This window comes from Harpia harpyja, chromosome 8 (genome assembly GCF_026419915.1).
Source record: "Harpia harpyja isolate bHarHar1 chromosome 8, bHarHar1 primary haplotype, whole genome shotgun sequence".
Classification (NCBI taxonomy): domain Eukaryota; kingdom Metazoa; phylum Chordata; class Aves; order Accipitriformes; family Accipitridae; genus Harpia; species Harpia harpyja.
The window spans coordinates 13,593,982-13,621,281 of NC_068947.1; the positions used below are offsets into that span (position 1 = coordinate 13,593,982).

At 40.1% G+C, this 27,300-nt stretch overlaps 1 protein-coding gene across 1 annotated transcript in view; it reads left to right on the forward strand.

The window, feature by feature from the left end:
- DSCAM (DS cell adhesion molecule) overlaps positions 1-27,300 on the forward strand; it is a 474,394-nt gene that overhangs the window by 401,620 nt on the left and 45,474 nt on the right. The window contains exons 21-26 of the mRNA XM_052794447.1: positions 7,292-7,445; positions 13,276-13,393; positions 14,218-14,381; positions 18,879-18,977; positions 19,543-19,731; positions 22,143-22,433. Of these exons, the coding sequence (XP_052650407.1) occupies positions 7,292-7,445; positions 13,276-13,393; positions 14,218-14,381; positions 18,879-18,977; positions 19,543-19,731; positions 22,143-22,433 (1,015 nt within the window). The remainder of the gene's footprint in view (positions 1-7,291; positions 7,446-13,275; positions 13,394-14,217; positions 14,382-18,878; positions 18,978-19,542; positions 19,732-22,142; positions 22,434-27,300) is intronic.

Consider the following 27,300-nt stretch of genomic DNA (forward strand, 5'->3'; position numbering starts at 1 on the left):
ACACTGTAGAGGCTTCAGTGATTAAAGGGATGCTGAAAGTCTCTTTAAAAGGAGGAGAGAGGTAGCTGGTAGAAGTTGGCTAAATAGATAAAGTTACTGTTGAATGGAAGCTTATTTAGAGTCAGCAGAATCTGTAAGGTTGAATTTAGAATATATGTTCATTGATTTGTGTACTACAACCAGTATTTATCACTGTGTCTATACAGTACTTTTTACAGCATTATGATATTTATGTTTATTAATTCTTGCTCTTTATATAGCACAGAACTAGTGTGTAATTTTGGGTTATTTTAAAAACATATTTTGCATGGTATTTAAAATATGTCTTTTTTAATATACCACATGTACTCTTTACAGTTTCTTCATAGTTATTTCACAGCTTTACCAGTTCCCAAACATAGTACATTCATTCTTTTAATTGCTTTGTCAACTTTATAATTTTTGCCTATCTTACTTTTGTCATAGAGCAGATCTCAGCAGAGATGTGACAGAGTATAAATTAATTCTGATGTTGTGCTGTTTTATATGATTTTTAAAGGTCTCCTTGCAAAGCCCTACTAAAACAAATTTGATATTGATTTTTTCATAAAACTCCAGTCTTGTCTCACTACCTAGACTCACATATAGGTATATCAATATAGTCTAACAATAAGTCCTTGGTGTCAGTTGCAGTGTATTTCAGCAGGTTTGAATTCATCCCATTCCCTTCTGTATCACACGGGGGACAAAGCACTTGGGAGCAGATGGTGTCATACAATTTGTGAGTTGACTGAAATGCTCTGAACAAACCTGGTGATTTCCTGGGGCCACCAAAGGATGCAGCAGAACCCCTGGCAGCGCAGAAGGTTGTCTCCTGACCTTCCTGTGGTCACCAGCCGGTGACACCACATGCTGCTTCCCTGATCATGAGCCCCAGGAGGCTGATGGACTCTCTGTGAGTAGCTGCAAAGGGGCAAGCAGGTGGTGTACCTCGGTGGCTCCTGAGCAACAGACTCCTTGACTACATGGAAGTCCAGGCAGCGGGCTGTCTTCCAGGTGCGATTCCTGGAAATGGGTTTGCAAGATTTTCCTGCAGGTGGGAAGGCAGGGAGCTGCCTCTGTTTTTTCCAGAATTTCCATCTTGCACTTTCTAACATTTCACTTCCGCATTTAAGGGGAAAAAAAAAAAAAAGAGCAAGATAAAATTTTATATGGAAGCTGCATTCTGTTTTGTGCTCAGCTTCTGTTTACAACGGTTACTTTCAATAATGCTGAGTGGAAAACACATGCCATGTTTCAAAACATGAGCCAAAATAGCAAGACCTGAACAAAAGCTCTTATATGACCAAAGTGGTATCCAGACTCTTACTGAAAACTGTGGTCCAGGACTGGTGGTTATTTGCAGCTCTGACAGTCTGTGCATCTGTGAAAGGAAGCAAGGCAAAAGCCAGCAGTCCTGGAGAAAAGTACTAGTTCATGACCTCAGGCAGACTTTCACATCTTCAGGGAGTTCACCGAGAGGGCACATTAGTGATCTGTCTACTCTGTTCAGGGATGCAGAACTTGAAGCTCATTCTCTATAAATAGAGTAATGTATTGATTTCATATTAACCCAATTTCCTTCCAGGTAGAAACAACTTATCATAACCCCCATTACTGGATAACTTGTCAGTCCAAGGGACTCTAAAACATCATTTCCAGGAGCAATGAAGGCCTGAGGTAGAGCAGAGTAGACAATTCTGTGATGGTGTTGTGCAAAAAAATTGAGATTTTTGTGTTTTGATGTTGTAGAACTAAAAACTTACTTTAATTACTGATGAGGCTCAGTGCTCTTTGTAGGCCTCATCTGTACTGCTGATTAAACAAGGGCCAAGGAGCAGCACCTGGCCCCAAGATTATGTGACATTGACTGACGTCTGTCTACGCTGCTTAGAACTAGGACCTCTAAAGCAGATTTGTTTTAAAGAGAGCTATTTAGAGTAGTATGAAACTGAGCTAGAGATCAAGTTAAAAAGTGGTGTGGATCACCGGGGTGGAGTGCTCAACACAGTCACTGCCTCTCTCTCATTTAGCAGCAGAGATAAGCCCAGAGGATGCATGTTTATTGAGAGAAACTTAGCTAGGCACACACGGTTTCACTGAGACAGCTCAGGCTAGATATAAAACTGATTGCCGTTCTGTGGGAGGCTATGAAACCAGTGGTTCATTGTTGTGGGCAGGAGGAAGCAGCACAGGTATCTCTCCTGAGTCCACTTTTGTTCAGTTGTTCCATTAGTGACCTGGATAATGAAATAGCGAGAGTGCCTATTAAATTTGCAGCAGATAGAAGGCTGGGAGGAATTGCAAGTACACTGGAGACAGAACTACAATTCAGACAGATCTTGATGAACTGGGAAATTGGTCTGGAAAAAGTTAGATAAAATTTAGTATGGGTAAGTGCAAGAAAATGGGTACCATGAATAACCAACTACAGAAGTACTGGGTAGAGAGCAATTGGCTAGATTCTTCAGAACAGGATTTTGAGGTTATTGTGCATCCCAAGATGAACATTAGCTACCTTTATAATCCTGTTGTGAAAAGCCCAATGCCATACCCTGGGATTGTTGAATACAGGTTTGGAAACTGTATTCAAGAAGGCTATGGACCATTGTTAGAGAGTCTGAAGGATAACAGCAGATATTATTAGAGAAACTGTTAGAGAAAATGTGATTTCTGGACAATGTTGAAAGTATCAGGGTTATTAAGTTGTAAAAGGATAAGGGTACTGGTGGGGAAAGGAATAGTAAAACTTCTTGTAGGTTAAAGACTGGTGCAAAGATAAAGGTAATAATCTATTCTCCATGTTCCTAATAGACTGGAAATGAAGCTATGGGCTTAAACTGCAGCAGGAAACTCAAGCTAGATTTCATGAAAGCTTTCTAATAGTAAGATTAGTTCAGCAATGGAATAAGTCTTGCAGCCTAGGGAGTTGCAGAATCTCCATTTATTGTGTCTTCAAAATCAAGCTGGATAAACATCTGTCTGAAATTGTGCAGGTATAGTTGAACCTGGTTTAAAGAAAAATAGACTTGGGTGAACTCTCAGGGTCCTTCCAGCCCTGTTTTTAGATGATGCTATGGCCATATTTTATACCTAAATTCATAGTGAAAACACACATGCTACTTTAGGTAGTATATATATGTATTTTTAATTTTCAAGATGACGCAGCCAATTACAGGTAGCCAACTTGTATACACTCTTACTTCCTAACACACATCACAAACCTGGGATGATTCTTGCTTTTCACTCTTGTCCTTAAAGTCTCTGTGTGGCTTTCTCTGTTCACCTCTAAGTTTCCCACAACTTGCAGAGAACAAGGAGGTAGAGATCTTCAGTGCACCTATCTTACATCAGAAGTTGTGTAGATGCAGTTGTAGGCAAGGTGCAGCTTGCTTTGACTGAATAATCTTCCAGTACACAGTAAATGCTACCTGTTACCTTACCTCCCTGTTTGGGAAACTCCCTGATTTCTTGGAAAACTGTTACAAATGTATTTTTCTTCTAATGCGCCCTTTTGAAGTTTTCCCAGGCTGGGTTATAAAACACAATAAACAAACAAACAAAACAAAAAAACAGCCAAAGGGTTCAGAGTTTATGCACGTTACTTATCTAATTGCTTTCTAAAGGCGTCAGAAATGCCAGGAGATGGCATGCTGCTTCAAAGCCTACAAAGCAATGTATGCCAATAGAGCTGAAGTTGCATCAGAGGAAAATGATGCTCCCTGCAGTAGCTGTTCCTCAGCATCTCTTGCTGTTGCTTGGTTTGGGAAGTAGATTGACTGCACCGTGATAAAGGACTTTGTTTTAATTTTATTTTTCACAGCCCTTGCTGGCTTTTTAAAGACTTTGCCCTGTCTGTGCTTCTTAGACAGTGAGCTAAAGACAGAAGAACAATTAACCCGTCATCTATAAGCTGAATAAAAAAAGCAGTTAGAAAAAAAAATCCCTTGAGCAAGCATGTTACTGCTTTTGGGATAAAACAGCAGTATATGTTTCATACTGGCACATACAAAGACCAATATGTGACAAGGTGACACTCTTTAAAATATTTCTTATTTCAGTTGTTTAATCTTCTCTTTGCTGACGAAGCTCCCTTTTTTCTTTTTGTGTAATAAAAGTCTCTGGCATGTTAGTCTAATTGAAATGACATGCAAAAGTTAAAAGTAAAATCAATTCTTTGTCACTGGAGCATCCCCAAGTGTTTAAAAGGGAATGTTAGCTGAGGAAAGGGAAGGTGTATGTTAACCAGTTAGAAACCAAAATCTTTTGCTATAGCAGTTTGTTTTAAGAAAATAAGAATCATTAATTTAGTGAAGATACGTTTACCAGATTCAATTAATAAATTAATTCCATGAATAATTTAATTTAGATTTGGAATAGCTAGAGTTGCAAATGTGTGAATGATGCTGGTTCTCTGTGGCTGAAAGAAAGGAATTGAAGACAAGGCGTTTTAAGCTAATTCTGTGATTATTCCATCTTTGGAGTTCCAGGGAGAGAGAACTCCTCTGTTTTGAGACAGTTTTGCCTGCTCTTCTAGTTGACCACATTGCAGCCAGAGGAATTTTGGAGGGTTGGGTTTTTTTTCACTTTTGTCTTTAACTTTGGTCCTCAGAGCAGGAGCACTTAGTGCCAGTGCTGTAGCTTCAAGGCTGAGGTTTTCCTTTTCTGCTTAGGTACTCTATCCCAAACATAAAATCTCAAACCAGATTTCTCTAAGCTGTGTTTAGCAATTGTATACAGGGTGTATGTCTGTCTGACTGTCCCAGTCTCTGCCACTGCAGCAGGGGGCAGAGCCACGAGGCATTTCAAGCAGGAGATCTGCAGTATGAGGAGTGGCTTCCAAAGGCAGCCACGTGTCCCTTTCATAAACCATGGGAGTCATGGAAAAAACAGTGTAAATTTAACACGACTGATATTTGCTGGAATGAAAGTTTAGCAATAAGAAAGTTTGTAATGGTTAGCTGTTCCTAAATGCTGTATCCACATACCATGTTAATAGGTGGTTTAGAAGTAGCTTGTGCTAGATAGCTGCATTAATGAGTGGAGCTTAAGTGCCAGAGACAGCCTAGCTTGTTTGACTTTCAAATTAACCCTAGGAAACACTGCCTCATGAATATTAAAACTCAGCCTCCTGTGCCATGATCAATACATTAATTTTTATGTATGATCTCACAAAGATCCAGACTGTCAAGCTACAGGCATTTGTCCAATATTCTTGTGTAAACGTCAAGACAGATGGTTCTCAAAACCTGCTGTAATATTTCACGTAATAATAGAAGTGTCTGCCTGCGCTGACCTCATCATATCAGAAGTGGAAACCCAGGCAAATGCTTGCTAAATGGGACAAACCGACTTGGCATTTTGACAGGAGCAATGAGATTGCCTAGAAAGTACAGCAAGGTCCCTGTTTGAGCTTGTGTTGAGCCTAGATAAATGTTAGGTGGAGCAAACCAGTCTCCCCAGAAAAGTTAGTCTCCATGGAGGAAACAGAATGTATTCTTGTAGAAGCAAATAGAGGCACACATTTGTATAAAAGCCAGGGAGTTAAGTATTTTAGCTAACAAAGTTAAGTATTTTAATTAATAAGCACATTAACTTCAGATGCCTGCAGCGCAGACTACTATACCTGGACTAGTTATATGGACACTTCTATAGTTGGTGGGGAAACACAGGTATGTCAAGGGCATGATTCATCCCACTGCAATGTTTGTGTCTCAAATAGGCCAGAAGAACCTTGCCTTAGGAGTTACCTTTTCTTTGCACAGTCTCTGAAGGGAGTCAAGGTGAATGGCTTAGACACAAATGTCTTCACTCAAGATTTCAAAAGTGAGATGAAATGAACTCCCCTCTTCCCCTGGCTATAGGTGATGCCAGCTCAAGAATAAAGAAATGCAGTGACCCATTCAGGAGCTGAAACTGGCTACAGGTTCACACTGGAGAGGTGTTTAATGATATCTCAGAAACATCCCTTATTTATTTGGAATTCACTTTGAAGGACTACATATTCCAATGCTTTCAGGTCAACCTACCTTTTGAAATGCTAATCAGATGAGATTGGCCTTTACCAGGAGCAGATATTTGTATATCAAAGAGATTCCTTGCACACTTTCTGTCAGTCTGAATCAAGTTTAGATTACACTAATGCATAGTTTTTAATGCTGATTCCTAGTAAAATCTTCTTTTCTACGTCATTAACGTTCTAATTATTTTTAGCCTAATGTTAGTTAGCCATTACCATGCTCAGTGTTGCACAAGGAAGTGAGTATTGTTCATTCTAATGGTTCATTAACCCTCTATTTTTACGTACAAGAATCACAAAGCCCATGTCAGAAATAAAACCGCCTATATTGAGCATTGTAATACTGTTCAGGGCTGACGAGGTTTCCCTTCTCCTCCATCAAGGAGTCGAGCTTCCTGTGGAGGATGTGCTGAGGTGCACCAAGCCCACATCCCCTGGAGGAATGTATATATTCCTCCACAGCTTTCCTTGCACAGGTCACTTCAAGCAGACTGCAGAACATCTCACCGATAAGCAAGTACTGCATAGCAGTCGGTCAGCTTGGCTGCAGCCCACGGCCAAGGCACCTGAGTGACAGTGCAAGAATAGACTGAATTGGCATTTCTTCCAGCACTTGTCCTTCCCTGCTAATGCAGCTGAATATCTGAGATGATCTTCTGCTGGGAATCTTTGAACGGTAGTGATTTTGTGATTAAACAAAACTAGACTCGGGGGAAGTTTGAACAGTCTATTACAGAATACAGTTTTATTTCTTGATTCACTCCATTACTGAAGGAATAAGCCACCAAACCCAGGGATAAGGAGCACCAGCACAACGGTTCTAGGTGACCAAAGACATATCTTGAGTAGTAAACTCCAGATTTCACAGCAGGTGCAGGACTGAATCCTCTGTTGGGAAAGTTCTATGTAAGCCAAAATTGGTTTCTCAGAACTATTGATGGTAAATATTTGTCAAATATGTTCACTTAAATTGTTCATCCAACCTTGTAAAAATAAACAGACACATGAAAGTCCTAGTCTGAATAAAAACAATTTGTAAAGAAGATATAGGCCCAGATTCACTGAATATAAATTGATTGCAACAAGTTATTGTGTCTGCTCTGTTTATTGCCATCTGCCATCTGTTTGGAGCAATTGATACTCATTACTCATTCTAAGTACCCTGAAGTAACAGGCTTTCTAGTACTCAGCCTAGCAGACTTTCTCCAAATACTGTTTATTTTAGTCTGGAAACATTTGTCTCTCCCACCACAGGTAATCAGCGAGTTTGAAGCCTCTCCCGACTCATTTTCCTACAGAATCCCCAACCTGAGCCGGAATCGCCAGTACAGTGTCTGGGTGGTAGCAGTGACTGCTGCAGGAAGAGGCAACAGCAGCGAGATTATCACTGTGGAACCGCTAGCTAAAGGTACAGTGACAGTGCTTTTTAAAGCAATCCAGAACTTTACAATGCTAATTACTGTTATAATTGGCACATGGCTTCTTTATGCCTCATTGCTTACTGAGAGTGGGATTTGTCAGGAGTAACTTCAGTTCTCTCCAAAAGTTAGGTGACAACTCTCAGCTAATTGCCCAAGCTTTTGCTGTAGTCAGCAGAGAGAGAATGACGTGCTCCTCTAGGGGGTAATTCATCCCACCTACCTTAGAAGGAAATAAATTGCTTTTTGGAGCAATTTTTATCTTCTTTTGTTGGGTACAGAGGGTTTGCAGATGATCCCCCTCCCCTTCTGAATGTGTCTTTCTTTTTTCTTGGCATAAAAGATAACTTCTTTATCATTCCTCTCCTTACTAATATCTCTTGTGTACTCCACAAGTACTATCTTCTGTATAAAATGGTCTGATTAACATATCTAAACTCTGAACAATTGTTCTCAACTTGCATTAGCTTTGAAGTTTGCTGCTTCTATTTCAGATATGAAGCAGGGATAATGTGCCTCAAATCTTGCATATTTTTTTCCAGCTGTATTAGTTGTTCTATTAAAAGATATTGCTTGGGCCCATGAATTCTGCCTTATCTGTACTGTGAGATGTGATGCTTACAACACTATAGCACCTTAGCTTGCAAGTAGAGACCTAACGTTTTAGACAGCAAAATAAGAAGAGTCCCATCAGTACTCAATCTCTACATGGGGTCTTCAGGCTGATTTTTTTTTTTCCCCCACTCGAATTGGTAATATCACAGCATGTGCCAGTATGAACAGTTTATTGCACAGGTCCCTAGAGTTGCAAAGTTAGATGCATTTAAATGACTTTACAGTTTTACAAGCCTGCTAATTCTTCAGTCATGTGGCTAATGATGTAGTAATGTAAAATAAAGTGTCTAGTGCTTTATGATGACAGATACTTTCTAAAAAAGCTTTGGAGAACTTCAGCCAAATGCAACCAACATGAAAGCACTTTCTGCATGGAAGAGCATATAACATCACCATAGGGAAGCTTGCCATTCCTACCTATCTAGGTGGTAGATAACCAGACTGATGATGGAAAATTAACTACCAGAGCTATTGTCATGGCTGGCAGTGATGGTGTTTGGAGGGTGCTATTTCAACACATGACATAGCTTCCCAATGCATAGGAGTTGCAGACAGGGTTCCTCAGGCTTGTGATGGGAAATTTCTTGTCTTTTCTTTGCCCCTTCTCTAGGCTAAAGTTTTTATCACATGAAATGGATATTTTTCAACATTGCTGGGAGAAGCCTACAGTAACTACTATGTTACTACTGTAGATCACAATGAACAATTTATCAGTGTAAATACGGGGAGGGTCTAGCAAGGTAGAGAGGCCTAAGTTGGAACGAGCAGGAAAATGCTTGCCCCCATGCCATTGCTTACAGGGTTTTTCTGTCACCTGAGAAGAGTCACTTTCACTTTCTGCTTCCTTCTGGCATTTTTTGTACAGTCTTTCAGATGATCCTTTCTCTTAGTAGCTACACATTGTTAATAACATTGTTAAGCTGAACAAGCTTACTAGAAACTCGAATTGATTCTGCTCCTCCAAAGTTTATTTAACATGATTCATGATGACAAATAAGTGAACTTAAAAACAGCTTGTATGAAAACACAAGGGCGCTTTAAGGAAAAATAATTAATTACTTCAGTGTAGTCAAGTCAATGTGAACAAGGCTTTATTTTGAAGGACGGAAGAGTGCATCCAGTCAGTGTTAGACCTAGTAGTGATACTCCAATATAAAGTCTGCATTAGATGATGCTCAGGACAAGCCTCTCTTACACGCACTTAGGACTGAAAAAGTGCTGAGTAATCAATTTGTGGAGGTTGTGATGGATCCTAGGAATACTGAGAGATAGCAATTTTATGAACTTTGGATGTAGCCAGGTTAGAAATTATTGTATCACGTACGAGATTTCCTGTATGAATGCATCTCTGGACCTTTTAGAGAGGTGGGAGAAAGTGGTGGTCAGTGATAAGGGCAGTGGACGCACAATGAAGAAGGATGGGCAAAGCTAATAGCCTTGAAGACCTTTCTCACCCCCCAGTACATCTGAAGCAAGTAACACATCACAGGGTTAGAAGGAGTTATAGCTAAGAACACCCTACAGGCCATTACTGTGAAGTTGTTTTCTTCCTTTTTTTCTCAACTTATTTCACAGTAATTGTCCAAGTAATGATACCATCATGACAGCTAATGAGAGTTAACTTTGAATTGAATTATGTCAACTTAATTATAATCTCTTTAAGAACCCCTTTGAGAACAATGAGAATGTCTAGGTAGGGGTCTGATGTGAAATGGATAGTACAATTTAAATGAAAGCTTAATTCAAGTTAACATTTCTTTCTTTAGTGTCTCCATTTCTCAGAACAGATTGTTACTCTCTGTAATTAACTGACAAAAATAAGCAAAAAAGACCCAACAAAAAGAAAATAATCATGGCAATGAAAGTTCAGTCTCCATGTAAGCAGGCTGCACCCCCGCTCCTCAAATTATGCTTTATTGCTGACTTGAAAGTTGTAGGTTTAGCCCATCAAATATATCTAAAAGACAGGAAATTTGCATGCACCTTGTTCCTCTTATTTCCAGAGCATGACTGGTGAAGAATGGCATTTGCCAGCACATGATGATAACAGATCTAGACCCATGGCAATCTGATCCTCTGGGGAGAACTCTCTGACTTTAATGTTGAGTTTCCCCTGTTCTTGTAGACTACCTGAGCATTGATGTTGAACAGATTTGCCTCCTTGTCTATGTTGCTTTGTGTGTTTAATGTTTTAATCAACATGGGGGGCTCACACGGTAGTACACACACCCCATTGGTCCGTTTCTTTAATGGTTCATCATACTGGAATACACAGGATATTATTCTGTGAGAAAGTCAATGACAGAAACTCCTGACCCAGGGTATTCACTGATGGCTTTTGTATATGGATTAAGCTGAGCTGCAGTGAACTGACATAACTCTTGTTCAGTTTTCCTATACAGTTTGCTTTTAAAATTCAGTTGTGTCCTCTAGAGGAAAAAAAAAAAAAAAAGTATTTTACAGCCTCTTGCAAAGAATTTCTGCCTGTTTCTTATTCTATGGCAGTAAGTGTAGGTAATAGGATTCATAATTCAAACAAATAAACATGCAGAAAACCGCATTAGCATAAGAGTACACTCTTCTGTGAAGGCACCTCTTTATCTTCAATCAATGATTGGGTAATTTGCAAAAAATAGGAACACACAGTGCTAATCCAGTACTATGCCATCTAATGTAAGGCTAGTGGGTAGTCGGTAGGCATGTGGGTAGCTTCGATAACAAAGAGGTAAACCCTGCTGCTGAATTACCCACATGCTGTGTAAAGCTCCCTTGGCTCTAAAGGGAGACATCTGTGAGATTTAGGGTATTTTAACCTCATGAATGCCTGTTAGCATTTCAAACCTATTGCCTTCAGATGAATTTCACTAAAAATCTATTTTGTTTCTAGTTTTCTTTTGTTTGTGTACCTGTTAGCAGTCTCAGAACATTATTGGAAGCTAAGCTATAAAGAAAATTGGAGTTAAGAACTTCAGTGCTGTTTTACCATCTCTTTTAAAAGCACTCAGTACATGAAAGGAATAAGACAATCCATAGAAAGCTGTGGGTACTTTCACAAAAATAGTGTGGTATGCTTTTGTAATGTGCACTTCTGAGTTATGATCTCTGATCTTACCACTGGCTTAGACTTCTGTGAGGTTTGTGTTACTTCCACACATCACTGTAAAATGGGGCACACAGGATATTGAAAACCAGGAACTACAATATAAATGTTCTTTGGAGATCTGATATCCAACCTATGACTTAAGGAAGAATTCACATTGAAGTAACTGTTAAAAATAAAGGGATATCACAGAAAGTTTGCTAACAGTGGTGCCATGTCATGCTGAAGGCTTCAGCAGGATTCCCGCATTACATATGCTTTGTCCTGAAGTAACTGGCAGCAGTTGGAAATAGCTGGATATTTCGAGAAACATTGGAGATGTGGGAAAGCCCAGAAGAAAAGGATTAATAGTTAATTTTAAATGAGTTTTCAGGTTTCATGTTACTGAGGGAATTTTGCATGGAGCAAGAATTCGACTTTCTAACCACCATTGCTCAGAATGCACTGCAGCTACTAGGAACAGTCCAGATGCTTACAGATGTGTTTTGTAGATATTCACAGCTGACAACATCTCCTGCTGCTTTTTAAAGATGGCATGAATACCATTAGGCATCTCCTGCAACGAAAACCTGGCACCACTGAAGACAAATAAGCCTTCTAACACTAACTTCAGTGGAGTCAACTTTTCACACCATGTCTCTGGGTAGACTGAGCATTTTTCTGTTTCAGTTTAGCTTTGTTAATAAGCCCATGGGTTGTGGCAGTATAGGCCTGTGTAAATCTTTTCTAGAAGATATGGCCTTAGGAGTGCCACAGTAGCAAACAAGGCTGTACCATGAGACTTTTACCCACTGACCAGTGTCTTCGTATCATTCTGGTGTACCACCTCCTCAGGGCAGCACATGCCACAGCACCGTCCTGCTGGGACTAAACACCGGAGCTGCCAGAAGGAGGGAGCCAGGGGTCTTCAGCTGCTGTTTAGCCAGGATGGGACATGTCGATGCTTGGCTGCTAGGAAAGTAATGTTGTCCCATTACCTAACTGTGACTTTGTCCATTACCCTAAATCTTTAAACAGCTACTTCTTGTGTTTTCAGTTAAAATTTTGACCAGAGAAAAATCTCTCAAGAAGCTTAGTCTTCAACAACGCTTGAAGAGAACATAGGCAACACAATCCAAACTGATCATATAATCTATGAAATCTTTTTATGAATATCTCAAGTCCCACTGCAGCCTACTCAAGTAATTTCCTTGAACTCTTCAAGGCATGTTCTTTTATGCGTGATTTTTTTTTTTTTTTTAAGATGAAGTGTCCCAGTTATATTTGATGCTGGCTCTCATTTTCATGTTTTTCTAATTGGTGCAAAATGGATTATTAAGTATAAATTCTGATCAGTGTGCAAGACTGAAATAGATCAGGATTAAAAATACAGTATTTCATGTATCCTTATTCAGTATGTGCCTTTGAAATATGTATTTAGAGGCCAACAAGAAGTCTATTTCTATCAAGGGTCATACTTGAGTAGTAACATACAATGAAGCTGTAACACAACCCTAGTGTTCCTGTATATTATAAACTGAAACTGCAGGAGTGATATTTATGTTGATATATTTAGGTGGTATGAGACCTGACACAAATTAAACTGACTTAAAAGTTTGTTCATATTTGTGGACTTCAGATAGATTCTGCAATGTACTAACACGTACATACATGAAGGTTTATTTTGCTTAATACCATAGGTATTGTAACAGTGATGTATCAATAATTTAACTTTTGTAAGATACCTGTCTACTGTGGACACTTCCTGCTGGAAGCTTGGAGAGAAACATCCCTTGGACACAATTTTCATCCATAATTTCTACTATGAAACATATAAAAATCAGTAAAGATGATCAATAACTGATTTTGCTCTTTTTCTCTACAGGGACTCTTCCAGTCCTCCATCTATCTTTCTTTTAGTTATTTGTCTTCCATATACTAAAACTATAATATTTGTGCTTGAATAAATAGCTGATATTATGAGTTAAAAGGAATTAGCTTCCTAAAAGCACAGCTGGAAACAGATTGGTTTGGTTTTCCACATTTAATTCTGGATGTAATTTTCCCTTCCAAGGGCTATATGAATGAACACCTCATTTCAGTCTTTCATGCTCTCTTTTGCTCAGCTCCTGCCAGGATTTTGACATTCAGCGGCACAGTGACAACTCCCTGGATGAAGGACATTGTCCTCCCTTGCAAAGCCGTGGGAGACCCAGCTCCGACAGTCAAATGGATGAAGGATAGGTAACCAGCAACTAAATGTATAGCTCAAATAAAGCTCATTTGCTTAAAATCCTGAGGGCTGCAATAGAGGTGATCCTGGATGACTGTGTCAGGAAGGAGAATGACCGTTTGCAAGGACTGCACACAGTCACAGTAGACGAGGAGTTCAGAAATTCCTTGAACTAAAACTAATTGGCTGTGGTGATTAGAAAGTATCAAAAGGGAGGAAGAGTTACGAAGAAGGGGTAAAGGTAAACATTCAAAACATAAAACCTAGGAGTCTTTTCTGGTTTAACTTCAGGCACTCCAAACAGTTTTAGTTTGAGAAAGCAAAATGTCTGATGCATTGAATCGTGCTGTGGAGTGCGGTGTACATGAGTTGCACATATCTTGTCTTCTGTTATTCTGTTTTGATCTTTAGTTTCACAGCTTGTCAGAGTCACTTGGAAACGCACATGGACAATAATTTTCATCCAAGCAGTGATACTGCAGTGCTATGAAACCATCTTGTGCATTGATACAAATAGCTATTATTTTACAAGGATGAACTTTGTAGCCAGGACCTGCCTTTTACTCTTATTTTGGCACTTTTATGAAATAGCAGATAGTTAAGGAAGGAGTGAATTTCCATTTTCACTCAAATTGGGGCCAAGATATGTACGTTCTTTAAGCAAATGGCGTGTCTTTCCCAACAGAAAATAGTCCTTTGCTGTCTTTATTACAGAAAACACCCCCCCTCCTTTTTTTCTTTCTTTCCATTCTTAGTTGCTTCAAAAACAAATCCAATTCTGAGTAATTTTGATTGTAACTTCTTTAATGTATGCACTTTGTTTCCTGTGAGGTAGTAACGGGACACCCAGTCTAGTGATGATTGATGGGCGAAGAAGCATCTTCAGCAATGGCAGCTTTGTCATCCGTACTGTGAAAGCAGAAGACTCCGGATACTACAGTTGCGTGGCCAGTAACAACTGGGGATCAGATGAAATAATTTTGAATTTGCAGGTACAAGGTAAGACTATTGGATCTATCTCATAATTGTTATCACAGCTATTAACTGCTATGTCCTGGTAATGCATAGGTATGTCTGTTTGCAGGTGTACGTAAAATATTAGTATTAATGTGTATTAATAAAAATTTCATTCTTCAAAATTAATAAAAAAAATATTATGCAGGTGTGGCAGGTTGACCCTGGCTGAATGTCAGGTGCCCACCAAAGCCATTCTATCACTCCCTCCTCCTCAGCTGAATAGGGGAGAGAAAATATAACAAAGGGCTCGTGGGTCGAGATAAGGACAGGAGAGATCACTCACCAATTACCGTCACGGACAAAACAGACTCAACTTGGGGAAAAGTAACTCAATTTATTACCAATCAACCGGAGTAGGGTAATGAGAAATAAAACCAAATCTCAGAACACCTTACCTCCACCCCTCCCTTCTTCCCGGGCACAACTTCACTCCCGGATTCTCTACCTATCCCCCCCAGCAGCACAAGGGGACAGGGAATGGGGTTTACGGCCAGTTCATCACACGTCATTTCTGCCGCTTCATCCTCCTCAGGGGCAGGACTCATCACACTCTTCCCCTGCTCCAGCGTGGGGTCCCACCCACGGGAGACAGTCCTCCATGAACTTCTCCAACATGGGTCCTTCCCACGGGCTGCAGTTCTTCACGAACTGCTCCAGCATGGGTCCCTTCCACGGCATGCAGTCCTTCAGGCACAGACTGCTCCAGCATGGGTGCCCCTGCAGGGTCACAAGTCCTGCCAGAAAACCTGCTCCAGCATGGGCTCCTCTCTCCACAGATCCGCAGGTCCTGCCAGGAGCCTGCTCCAGCACGGGGTTCCCACGGGGTCACAGCCTCCTTCGGGCATCCACCTGCTCCGGCGTGGGGTCCTCCCCAGGCTGCAGGTGGATATCTGCTCCACCGTGGACCTCCCTGGGCTGCAGGGGGACAGCCTGCCTCACCATGGTCTTCCCCACGGGCTGCAGGGGAATCTCTGCTCTGGCACCTGGAGCACCTCCTCCCCCTCCTTCTTCACTGACCTGGGGGTCTGCAGGGTTGTTTCTCGTACATGTTCTCACTCCTCTCTCCGGCTGCCTTTTCTGTCTGTCCCAGCAACTTTTTTTTCCCTTCTTTAATATGTTATCCCAGAGGCGCTACCACTATCACTGATGGGCTCGGCCTTGGCCAGCAGCAGGTCTGTCTTGGAGCCGGCTGGCATTGGGTCTGTTGGACATGGGGGAAGCTTCCAGCAGCTTCTCACAGAAGCCACCCCTGTAGCCCGCCCCCCCCGCTACCAAAACCTTGCCACACAAAGCCAATACAGCAGGTCATTCTGATTCAGTCATCAACATTTCATGATAAAGCAAATGTTTTGCTTTTAGTAGAATGATTCGCACACTTGCAGTTAAGTCTCTATGTAAGATTTTGTAGGACTGAAAACAGAGTGTTCGCATTCAGTTATCTCCTAGTCCTTCACACAGAAAATATCAGCTTATGCCTTCTCCTTACAAATATTACATGTATCACTTAAATATTCCAAAATTCAGAAAGAGCTGAAGGCCTTTACTTTAGCTTCTGAAAAGCTATCAACAGAAATTTGCCTTTGTACTGAGACCTTGGACAAAAACAACATTATGCAAGAGCAGAATTTTATTGATGGTGAATATGAGGAAGCATTTAAAAAGAAACACTAGTACACCTTCAACTAGTGCATACTACCAGCTGCTTTTTATATGGATGTTGAAATCTATGTAATGTATCCATTATGATGTTGATATGTATAAAAGCAATGACAATACAAGAATACACATTAACAGTAACGTGAAGCAGAGCATGTGTATTCACACACCAAGAATTCACTATGCAGATTTCCTTGCTCGCTCACACTAAAGTAGATCTTAAGAGTGCTTCAACTGACTGCAGATTGTTGTACCAGAGGGAAGCAAATAACTGAGTTGGGAATATGGGCCGTGCTGTGGCCAGTCACTCTTCTGTCCCTTGATACACAACCTAAACTTCTAGTGCAAACACACAAGAACACAGAAAGAGATTGTTTTAACTGCAGTCCAACTCCCTCTGCATAAACCATTCCACTAAGCCTTGAAACAAATGCCATAGCATATATTAACTTACCTACAATCCAACAGAGCCTAAAGATGCTCTTCTGCAATGTTTGAAGCATGACCGCAACAGGAAGTAGGGAGAGAAAACTCTATCAAATGGAAACCTTATATTTATATTTCACTAAGTACTTTCATAATTTCATATCCTTGCTGTAACTAAAAGCAAATCAAAATTACTTCCCTGAGGGACAGAGAAAGACTGGCATTTAATATATGGGACCACCAGCTTTTGTAGGTAGGGTGAAGCCATGATGAAAGGTTTTACAATAAATCTTTCACAGTATAGTGTGTGCAGTCTCTCTCCATGGAATCAGCCAAGTCAGTGAGAATAGTGGAACAAATCCATCTCACATAGGGAATTTTCCTTTAGAGTATAAGCTGTCTTTTTTGTTTTATACAGCACTGTTTAGCCCTGTGAGGGCAGTAAAATCAACTTCTCTTTGAACTGGTCCATAGCTGTAAACCAGCAGCCTCCACTTCATATCAGCACTCATTATTTTGCAATCTGATGACTTGAACATGAACTGCAGCAGGGAGCTTTTCCTGGAGTTTCACTCTGCTGGTGGAGCCACCCCTTAAACACAGGCAAAGCAGGCAATGTCCTCTGGCAGCAGACTGCTGGACACAGCAGAGCATTTGTGACTTCTATCCTGTCTTGCTTATGGGCTGGTGTCTGTTGAGCAGTATCCTGTCTTGCTTATGGGCTGGTGTCTGTTGAGCAGTAACTACATCAGGGAAATGGCAGCTCCTGCCAGCAGCAGTCACCAACACCACCAGCCCCTTCCCACGCTTCAGTGGCAGTGACGGAGGAGGTACGACTGCCCTGTCGTCTCTCCTCCCTGGCTTTCCATCCCAGCGTTGCCACTGCTTCTCAGATCCCTTCCCATGACAGACACTACCCATGCCTCACTCCTTGTTCTTGAGGCAGCAAAGCTTAATTTTGTCTACATTTCTGAGGAGCTTGGAGACCTCTAGTAACACTTGTTCAGAAAACAATCTGTAAAACGAGCCAGACACAGTGCTACTGTGCATGACCAGAGCAGTGCAAAGGATTAGAAATAGGACCTTCCTTTTCTCCCCCTTTCAATTTCTGAACTCACAACTGCAGATGTAAAACACTTGGGTGAAGTGTTAGTACCTATTTACCCTTCAGGGCTCTAACAAATATTCGACTAGATCTTTGAAGTTTCAGCTGCCATTCTTCTCTATTTTAGCAAACACTATCCTCCACAGCCTTCCTGGTTTTGTGCCATGGTTCTGGTTACCTCACTTGTACAGCAGGACTAGCTAAATGGTTCAGGCAGAAGTCAAAGATGAGCTCTCCAGACTATAACTATTATATGATCATATTGGCTCATGATAGATTTGTCAAGGGGAAAAGCAAGCTGGCTACTCTGCCACTTTCTGCCCCTGACCATTGAGTTCCGGAAACCCGGACACTATACACTGGTGCAATTTGGGGTTATTTAGGCTGAGCCTAAACTGTCCCAGTTCCCAGTCCTGTTTGCAGTCCCAATTCCCTGTCCAAATTCCCAGTCCCAGTTCTCCCTACCCTGGGCAACTTGTTGAGATATAGCATGGCTCCTTCTCTGCCCTGTCATGCTGGATTTTCCTCTGAAGGAAACTGGACACTGGGCAGAGGATGGGAGATGAGACCTCTGTCTTACTCCTGCGCTCTGTGAGGAGCTGGTCCTGGGAACCATGCAATTCTTATGTCCCACAGTTTAGACACAGCCATAATGTTTATGGGGAGCAGCAAAACTGAACTGTTGCCAGGTTTGTTCAGCCTTTGCTGATAGAGTTGTGACTTCTTTATACCAATAGCCTCAGTGAATAGAGGGTGTGATCTGGAAGAAGTATGTGTCCGCCTCCGATCACAGATCTACCTATGTTACCTAGTTAGCACTCACAGTTACACTGGCAGAAACTCTTGTTATGCACTTTTTTTTTTTTTTTTTTACTTTTGCGATAATACCCTGCAAACACATGCATGAGTGGGGCATCATTTGCAAGTGGACACCTGTTTTCCACCACTAAAAATTTGGCTTGTCCCTAAAACAGATATGGAAAATAATGAAAAATAATGATTGGGTAGCTCATATGCCATTTAGGTCTGACAGGACAGATAGATACAAAAATTCAGAGAAAAGCAAGGGTTAAGAACTGAAAGACACAATTGTGTAGAAAATTAAATATAAAAAATGAAAGCTTGTCTGCTCTTGTCTTAACCAAGGATGTCAGCTAAACAGACACTTTGACAGAAATAATTTGCATTTTTTGCAACTCAAAACAGTGATTCGATAAATGACTGTTAGAAGGGATTAAGATCACATGTAATAATTTGAATCTATTTTCTATTTTTAACTATTTCCCATCTAGTTCCACCAGACCAGCCAAGACTCACTGTATCCAAAACTACATCTTCCTCTATCACTCTTTCCTGGATACCTGGAGACAATGGTGGCAGTTCTATCCGAGGTAATATAATTCAGGTTAATTGCAACTTCTTAGTAAATTATCATATGTTGATAGGATTAGTATATAATTATGAATGGCTACCAAAAAAAAGAAAAACAAAGCAATCTGTATTGCTGTCAGCGCTTAATGTGCACTATCATTGTGATAACAGCTTTCAGTAAATTGCAGTTTCTTTTTGTGGTGGTTTAATCACAGATTTAATCACTCTCTTCCAGCATACCCTCAGCTGTTATGACAGTTACTTTCTCTGATTTTCCAGACATGTAATTGCTAACCATTCATTTTTGAGGGTCCAGGTTCATCATCTGGTCTTTGTTGCTGATTGAAGGGTATTTAGAAATGCCTATCCCTTTCTTTTCCCTTTGATCATAAAAATGGTATTTAAGCTATCGTAAGGGTAGGCAAACTGTATTGCCGGGTATCTTTTAGTCAGGGGAGAGCTGTATGTCTCCCTGTGCACAGGATTTTTCTAGTTTTATTAGGTCTTTAAAATGACTTGTCATATTACCTGCAGAATTTGTGGTTTGTGTCTGGCTTATCATTGCCATCTGTGCTTTTCCTCCAGGTTATATTTTGCAGTACTCAGAAGATAACAGTGAGCAGTGGGGTAGTTTTCCCATTAGCCCTAGTGAAAGGTCCTACCGTTTAGAAACATTGAAATGTGGCACTTGGTACAAGTTTACTTTAACTGCTCAGAACGGAGTGGGGCCAGGACGCATCAGCGAGATCATTGAGGCCAAAACGCTTGGAAAAGGTATGTTGATTTCCATCCCCTTTGCTCACCTAGAGCTCTTGCATTCTGCTGTAGATCTTGGTTTGATGAGAAGACAGACTTGGATATTTTAATATTATTGGCTTTGGAAACATTTGCAGATGTGTCCATGCTGTGACAGAAGAAGCTGTCGCTGTGGGACTTGAAGCCATACTGGCTGATATTCTATCCTTATTTCTCTAATAATTTTTTTCTAAGATGGGTTGGTAGATATTTGGGAAAGGAGTGTCTCCACTGTCATAGGCTATAGCAATTCCAACTACTGCTATTGCCATAAGGAAATTTTTTCTTCTCTTCTTGTAAAAATTCAGGGGTTTATTTGTCTGGATGTTGAAGGAAGATGGGGAGTATATTTATGTGTGGAGGAAATAGAGCCAATGTCTTATTTCCGCTCCAAGCTGGTATTGCAGGAGCCATGCAAGCAGCACCCTTTGGAACAGGATAAGCGTTAGAAACGAAGCAAAAGTTTGCATAAAGCTCTGCACATCAAACCAGCCAAAATTTGTGGAATTCTTAGCTAACTCAGCAATGTGTCCCTTGGTCCTGCTTGCTGAGGGTAGTTCCACCTTGCAAATATGTGTCAGAATTATGAGGAAATTTGGCAACAGACCCACTTAAAGATGCGCTTTGGGGAGTTTTACCTCTAAGTCAACAAAGTGCAGTAGCTTTGCATAATGGTCTGAAGATCACCTCATCTTGCATCTCTTCACCGGTTGTAAGAAATACTCTCATTTGGGAGCATTTTCATAATAAAGATAGTTTACTCTGATAGGTATGTCTGCCCTTCTCTATGCTCTTCATCACACCTGTGCTGTTGCAGATCTCCCAAGCATCACAGCAAGGTGGACATTTCATTTGACACTCAGTGGCATAGGGAAGACCTTGTATGCAGTAGATGTGAATGGTATGACTTGCTGAAGCCCAGGGGAGACTGCAGATCAGCTGCATACATGCTGAGATTATTGGTGGCCAGGGAGAATGGTCTGCTGACCTTAAAGAAAGGGACATTTAAAGAAGTAGAAGTTGAGAGTTCTTATTTTCATTGCATAAATGTAAGGTTTGCATATGCTTCAAATAACATCTAAATGGGTCATGAGAAAGCAGATCTCTCAACCTCTTGAGTTTCTCTGGGACTTGATATATATGCCTGGAAACTACCTGTGTTACATTTACAGAGTGAGTCAGGTACAGTGTGATTTTGAATGCTGAGATCATTCTCAGTCATGTAAGAGCTCCAGAAGCATTTCTGTCCAAAGCTATGAACAGAGCCAATTGAAATAGTTCATAACACATGGCAGGAATCACCACTTTTGTTTAGATTCCTGTAGAATTTAGAAAAGAGAGTACATTTCGGTACGTCTCATCAAAGCACAAGAATGGCAAAAAGACCCCCATAGGATAAGTTATGCTTTATTACATAGCATATATATATGCTATATAATATATGCTATATAATATAGATATATAGATATCTACTATATAGAATAAAATAGCACATTAGAGATGATTTTCATCACATTAGGTGTAACTTCCTATAGTAAAAATACTGGGTTTGGTAAGTGGTTAGCAATAATATTTTTAAGTACACTACAGCAGTATTTAATATAAATAACATTTGTTGATGACCTGTCTTGTCCACCTTCTCTCATTATTTCAATTCTAAGGTGCCATTTTTACAGTCATTACTCCTGTATTATGTAGAACTGTCAAAAAAACTTTAATGTCTATATCAACAGAAACCAACATTTGATCCCAAATCAGGACAAGTAAATAGAAATGTCAACCTCTTTCTGAATGGAAACATCTTAACTCAAAAATACAAAATTCAAGGATATATTATTTTCAAATGTTTCATGTGCAATGTCAACATATTAATATTTTAAAAAAATTTATGTTTACTTGCAAGTTCTTCAAAATTGTAATTTTCTGCAAATGAAAGCCTCTGTACTCTCAAAAAAATTGTGTTCAATTTCACTTCAAAAGAAGACTAGAGCACCAGTGGACAATCTTCAAGTGTATTTGTCTTATAGTATTTCTACATAGTGTTCTGAACCCTTTTTTTTTTCTTAGCAGTGAGCAGGGGCATTTACTGATATGAAGTGTCTGCACTAGATTTACAAGCTGGGTCACGCCAGTCCATGCAAACTGTCAAGTCAGGTCTATGCAGAGATGTATGGATATTTTTTTCACATATGGATTTGAAAATATAGGTTTGTGAATCTGGCAGAAAGTGTGAAAAAACATTTAAGGCGCCAGGGGAAAAGAAGTTGAATATATAGATATTAAGATGATGTTAAGACCGTCCTAGAAATTATTCTCTTAATTTTATATTTTTGAGAGTCCTGTATCTGTAATACTTAAGCATTTCACTTGAACTGTATCATTGCTTCTAGAGCCACAGTTTTCAAAGGAACAAGAGCTCTTTGCTAGTATCAACACCACGAGAGTGAGGCTGAACCTGATAGGCTGGAATGACGGTGGCTGCCCCATCACCTCCTTCACCCTGGAGTACCGGCCATTTGGGACAACAGTCTGGACAACCGCTCAGCGGACATCCCTGTCAAAGTCCTACATACTGTATGACCTGCAGGAGGCAACCTGGTATGAACTGCAAATGAGAGTGTGCAACAGTGCTGGCTGTGCAGAGAAACAAGCCAAATTTGCAACACTCAATTATGATGGCAGTAAGTATATCTTTTTATTTATATCTGAGGTACTGTTTTTACTCTAGTTTCTTGGGTGATTTTTTTTGCTTGTCTTTCTTTTTCTCCCCCATAAAACCCTTTTTGAATCTGCTAGCCATGCTGACAGAAGGGTAACAGTCTCAAAGACATAAAATGCCTACTGATTTCATGACAATAGGCTGCCAGCAGAAAAGAAGAATTGTTTATTTGGCCTCACCGAGGAAAAGCTCCAGCACCAAAGTCAATCAACCATGAGACATGTAACAATAGGACACTAGGTGTCATTAGTTCGAGTGGTCTCAGAAGCACTTGCTAGTATTTCATGCATCTCTTCCATGAAATTTTTGTCTCCCATACAATTGGTTCCGGCAGCCATTCACAGCACCGACTGGCCTCATTGCTATTCCATGCAACGTCCTTGTGACACAGCTCAAAACCCATTATGGGACACAATGGAGCAGCTAACTAGCTTGTCATCCAGGAAAGCCTCCGGACAACATCCTCCAAGGGCAAAGCAATGACGATGCTATTATCCCTACTTACAGACAGGGGACAGTGAAACTAATGGCCGTGACAGATGGCTCTGTCATGCCCAGCAGCAGGACACAGGGGATGAAGGAATTGTTGCATCTTGCCCTTCTGCCAGGGGTTAGTGCCCACCCTGCAAAAGCCAGAACAAGAGGGCAAGAGGAAACATGCCAATTTGTCAGTCACTCCAGCTTGTATCCTGGCATGTTTATTGAAAGTGGTGGTGGCACATGTGTGCTTTTGCTGGCTTTATAGTGGGAAATGGATGTATTTCTGGCAAAAAGGCAGTACAGATGGCTCCAGATGGCAATCTCTTGAATCGCTCTAGCGTGAATTGCCAAAGCTTTTCTGGAGACATTCAGTGTAAAATGTTGTTGTGTTGCCAGGGATATTGTGCTGTATCGTGCAACTACTTGGCAACATCTGTACTGTAAATTAAACAACAGGATTAGTGAGCAAGTTAAAACAAGAACTGGTAATTGTCCAGCGACAGCACCAATTTGTTCATAACTCTGTGTTGGTAACACATCTCCCTGCCACAGTTTTGTCCTACACAAACCAGCAGTCTCCAAGACAATACCCATGTATGGCTCAGGGAAGAGCAAGAAACAGGGACCATTCCCAGTAAGAAGTGTGGGATATGAATCAGGCAGGGTTTAAACCTCAGCATCTTCCACATCCTCTAATGCTATCCCAGTTTTTGCACTAGGTACTCATCAGTTCTTGCAGATAATTAACAACACATGCCCTCACAGCTCACCCTTTTGCAAAAAGCACATCCTTTCATCTTTTTCTGTGAAAATATAATTTTGGTAAGCTGCCACACAGTCCTCATGTTATTTCAGACAGTCTAAAAAATTAAGAGAAAGATTTTGTCTCAGCACTTTAGAGGCCTACAGGAAACCAAGATCCAAGCAGTTATTATACAAATGCTGCCAGGTCTTGCCAGGTAGACTTAGGACCTGTTTTACTGAGCAGTATAAATGTTGTCAATAATAACTGTTTCAAGTATTATGAGTTAATTTCTTGCCACTCTACTTAGCCTATCCTCTTTTCTTTCCAGTACCTTTCTACAGGCAGCATCCAACTTTCAGTGATCATTTTTTACATCCACAGTTATTGATACATATATATGACTGGGGCAAACAGTCTTAAGCCATACCTGAAAATGAGATTATATGAAAATGCAGGTCCAGAGCCTGAAATTCCCACTGACAGCAGTGAAATCAAATGTATTCTTATGATGAACTGTTTTGAAATGTTGACAGACTCTGCTTTTTGGTTAGGTGATGATACTTAGCTTGGTTTCACATACTGTGACCTGCACACTGTTTGATTTTGTGTGTTGCTGTATGGCATCTTTAAAAGTGAGATAATGAAACAATAAAAATGTTTGTAGCATTAAATTTCCTGGGCCACTGCTTCTGGTCAGCTAGAAAATTTCTCATTTACAGCATTGATGGTTTTGTTTGTCAAGCATGCCCTGCCAGGACTATAGTGTGCCTTAGAGAGGCAACATGTTCTCAAACACTGACCACAAGTTTAAGAGAGGAAAACATGGATGGAAAAACAAATTTCAGTTTTCAAATTTTCTGAATTCATTACATTTGATGCAGAAGGAAAATGATAAACATTATTATTATTATCATTATTGAAAATTAAGATAGTCTGTTTCCACATAAAAGATTTTATAGAACTATTTCAGTGCTTCTAAAGCAGAAGTTGTCCCTACAGAGTCCCAGCTCCTCATTCATTTGTTCCTTAGTAAGCTGTGTAGGCTTAAGGCACTTCAGAGTTGGAAAACGGTGTCTGATTAGAAATCAACATTTTCTGTCAATATTTCACGCAGAAATTTTTGCTTTCATAGAGAGTGAATTTTTCATTTACAGAAAGCATGCCAGTGGAAACTTCTTGGCCAGCTCCACTTTTGAGTGCTGACCCTACCTCTACCATTGTTTCATCTTGTGATGTAAGATTAATCCCTTCCAGCTTCTAGGGGTCACAGCTGCCCATAGGATAAAACAGATGCAAGGGTAGTACTTTGAAGATTAGATAATATGTGTATGAAAGTTCTAGGATACCAAATGCTAAGAACAGGCCTAGGAGCTTTAGCAGTCTTAAGATGAAGCCTTTGTAAACTTCGTAGAAATCCTTGAGTTATGTGGTCTTTCAGTCATTCTGTTTGGAGTGCAGTAGCTGATTGTTATCTGTGACGGAGCTCCTGAGAAATATCACGGCTAAGTATGCTTTACCTTAAATCTCTTCGTAGTGAATTAGGTCAAAAGGTTAATGACAGATCTACGTGCGACTTTTTGCTTTCCGTTCATAGATATTTCAGCTAACCATTTTCAGCTTACAGATTTTATGACCTTCCTGCCCCTTGTTTTTCAGAACATTTGCACTCAATACTGAAGGAGTTATTTTTAGCAATGTGCAGCTGTAGCGTGCAGCACTACAAGCAAAGGAGCTTCCCGACTCAGAGATCAGCTACACAGTAGCCCTGACATTAAATCAGATCAGCTTGGTAGCTGCTCTAAACTATGTTAATTGATTCTAGCCCACCAGGGGACTTCCTACCATGAGGACCAGTTAGGACATGGAAAATACTTGGTAGTCCTAAAGTCACAAGGTGCAATGGGAGATGCTGGAAGGGCTGCAACACAGGGGAAAATAGGGCCAGAGACATTCAAATTACAGCTCCTATGAAGCATCAGTAAAGCAGGCTAATAAAGGGCAATGATGGTGAATTGACCTGGAAAAAAAACCCCTCCCAAATTTCTGGGACTTTGTTCTGAGAAAAGCTTTGACTATTCCACTCATAGCCAACACCTAGAATGACAACAAAAGTTTAAATGGTGTTTTCTCAATGGATAGCAGGTTTAGTTTTGGTAATTTCTAATACAATTGCTGAATACCCACAAATGGATAATGTGAAGGATATATAAACTTGCAGTACGTTTTTTTAATTAAGCTTGTACTGCCTGTATATAACATTATGAGGTTTACACTTTATTTGGAAGAGGTATGGAAAATGATAATCACTTACCTAAACACTTAAGGTTTAACTGAAATTAAGGCCACTCTTAATTTGATTTTCATTAAAGTATTAAGGAGAGCAAGATATAATTTTAGGTAATCTTGAACCCAACAGTCCTCAGCCAATCATCTGTGTGACTTTAATTCAGAGCAAAATTTGGCCCTTTAGTATTCAGGAGGGTTTAGGAGGATTTAGAGGCAGTTGTTAGTATTACCTTCAGGAGCTTGAAGTTCTTTCCATTTCTTCATCTAATCATTTTCTTTGCCTTTAGAGTAGTGCAAAAACTACATCTCAGTTAAGACAAGATAAAAAAATCCTGCTGTGCATTTATTCCAAGAAAAGGAAAATTAGAAAAAGAAGGAAAATTATGGGGAAGAACTGCAATGGAACAGTAGAAAAATATTCAAAATGCAAGTGTCAGAAAATAAATTTTCCAAAGTACCTGACATAGGTTTGGATGGTTGTAGCTTTTCTGTTTATCTTCCTCCCTTTAGGGAACTACTCTTCTCTTTATATGCAACTCAAATAGCTCTTCTGAAAAAACATGACTTAGAATTCTACATTTTCACTGTGGTTATGGCATCAGATTGTACTACATCATAGCACAATTTTTTTTTCTTATACTGTATGGTACATAATGAGATATAACTACATCGCTCAATGCAGCAATTAAAATGTAAAAAGGATGTGCCTGTTTTTCTATCTCACCGTCCTATCCTTTTAGCAAGTAAGTAGCCACTTTTATGTTTCAGTAGCTGGTTAAAATTGAATAGCTTCCATCGAAAGTCATCACAGTTCACAATACTTGTGTGTTTCTACCCATTTCAAACAAATCTGCATTTTATAGCCTCATTTGTGGTTGCATTCAGCAGTTTAATAGTAATCAGGAAATGAGTGAGAAGTCTTCCATGACTAAACAGCCTTCCAAAGAAAGTGCTGCATTCTTCTCACGTCCTTTAGAAGTAAAGAAAAAAAGAATGGAAAAGTTCAAGTATTATATATCACCAGGAAGCTAGTTATATTCGAAATGCAAATATGTCCCAAAATGAAAAAGTGAGCTGCCTGCGAATGCCAGTAGTTTGTAGATTCATTTCCCTCAATTCACTCTCAAAATTTGATTGTTTCTATCCAGTGTTACTCTCCTGTTTTACTGATGAGTATAATGTCAGCCACTCTTTAGCAAATTAGCATCAGGTTGGCTATCTGAATTTCAGATCAATATCACTGCTGCACCCCTAAGACGTGATATAAGAAAGCTTCTGTGCAAAGGATTCATCTGATGTATGTAGCACAGAATGAACT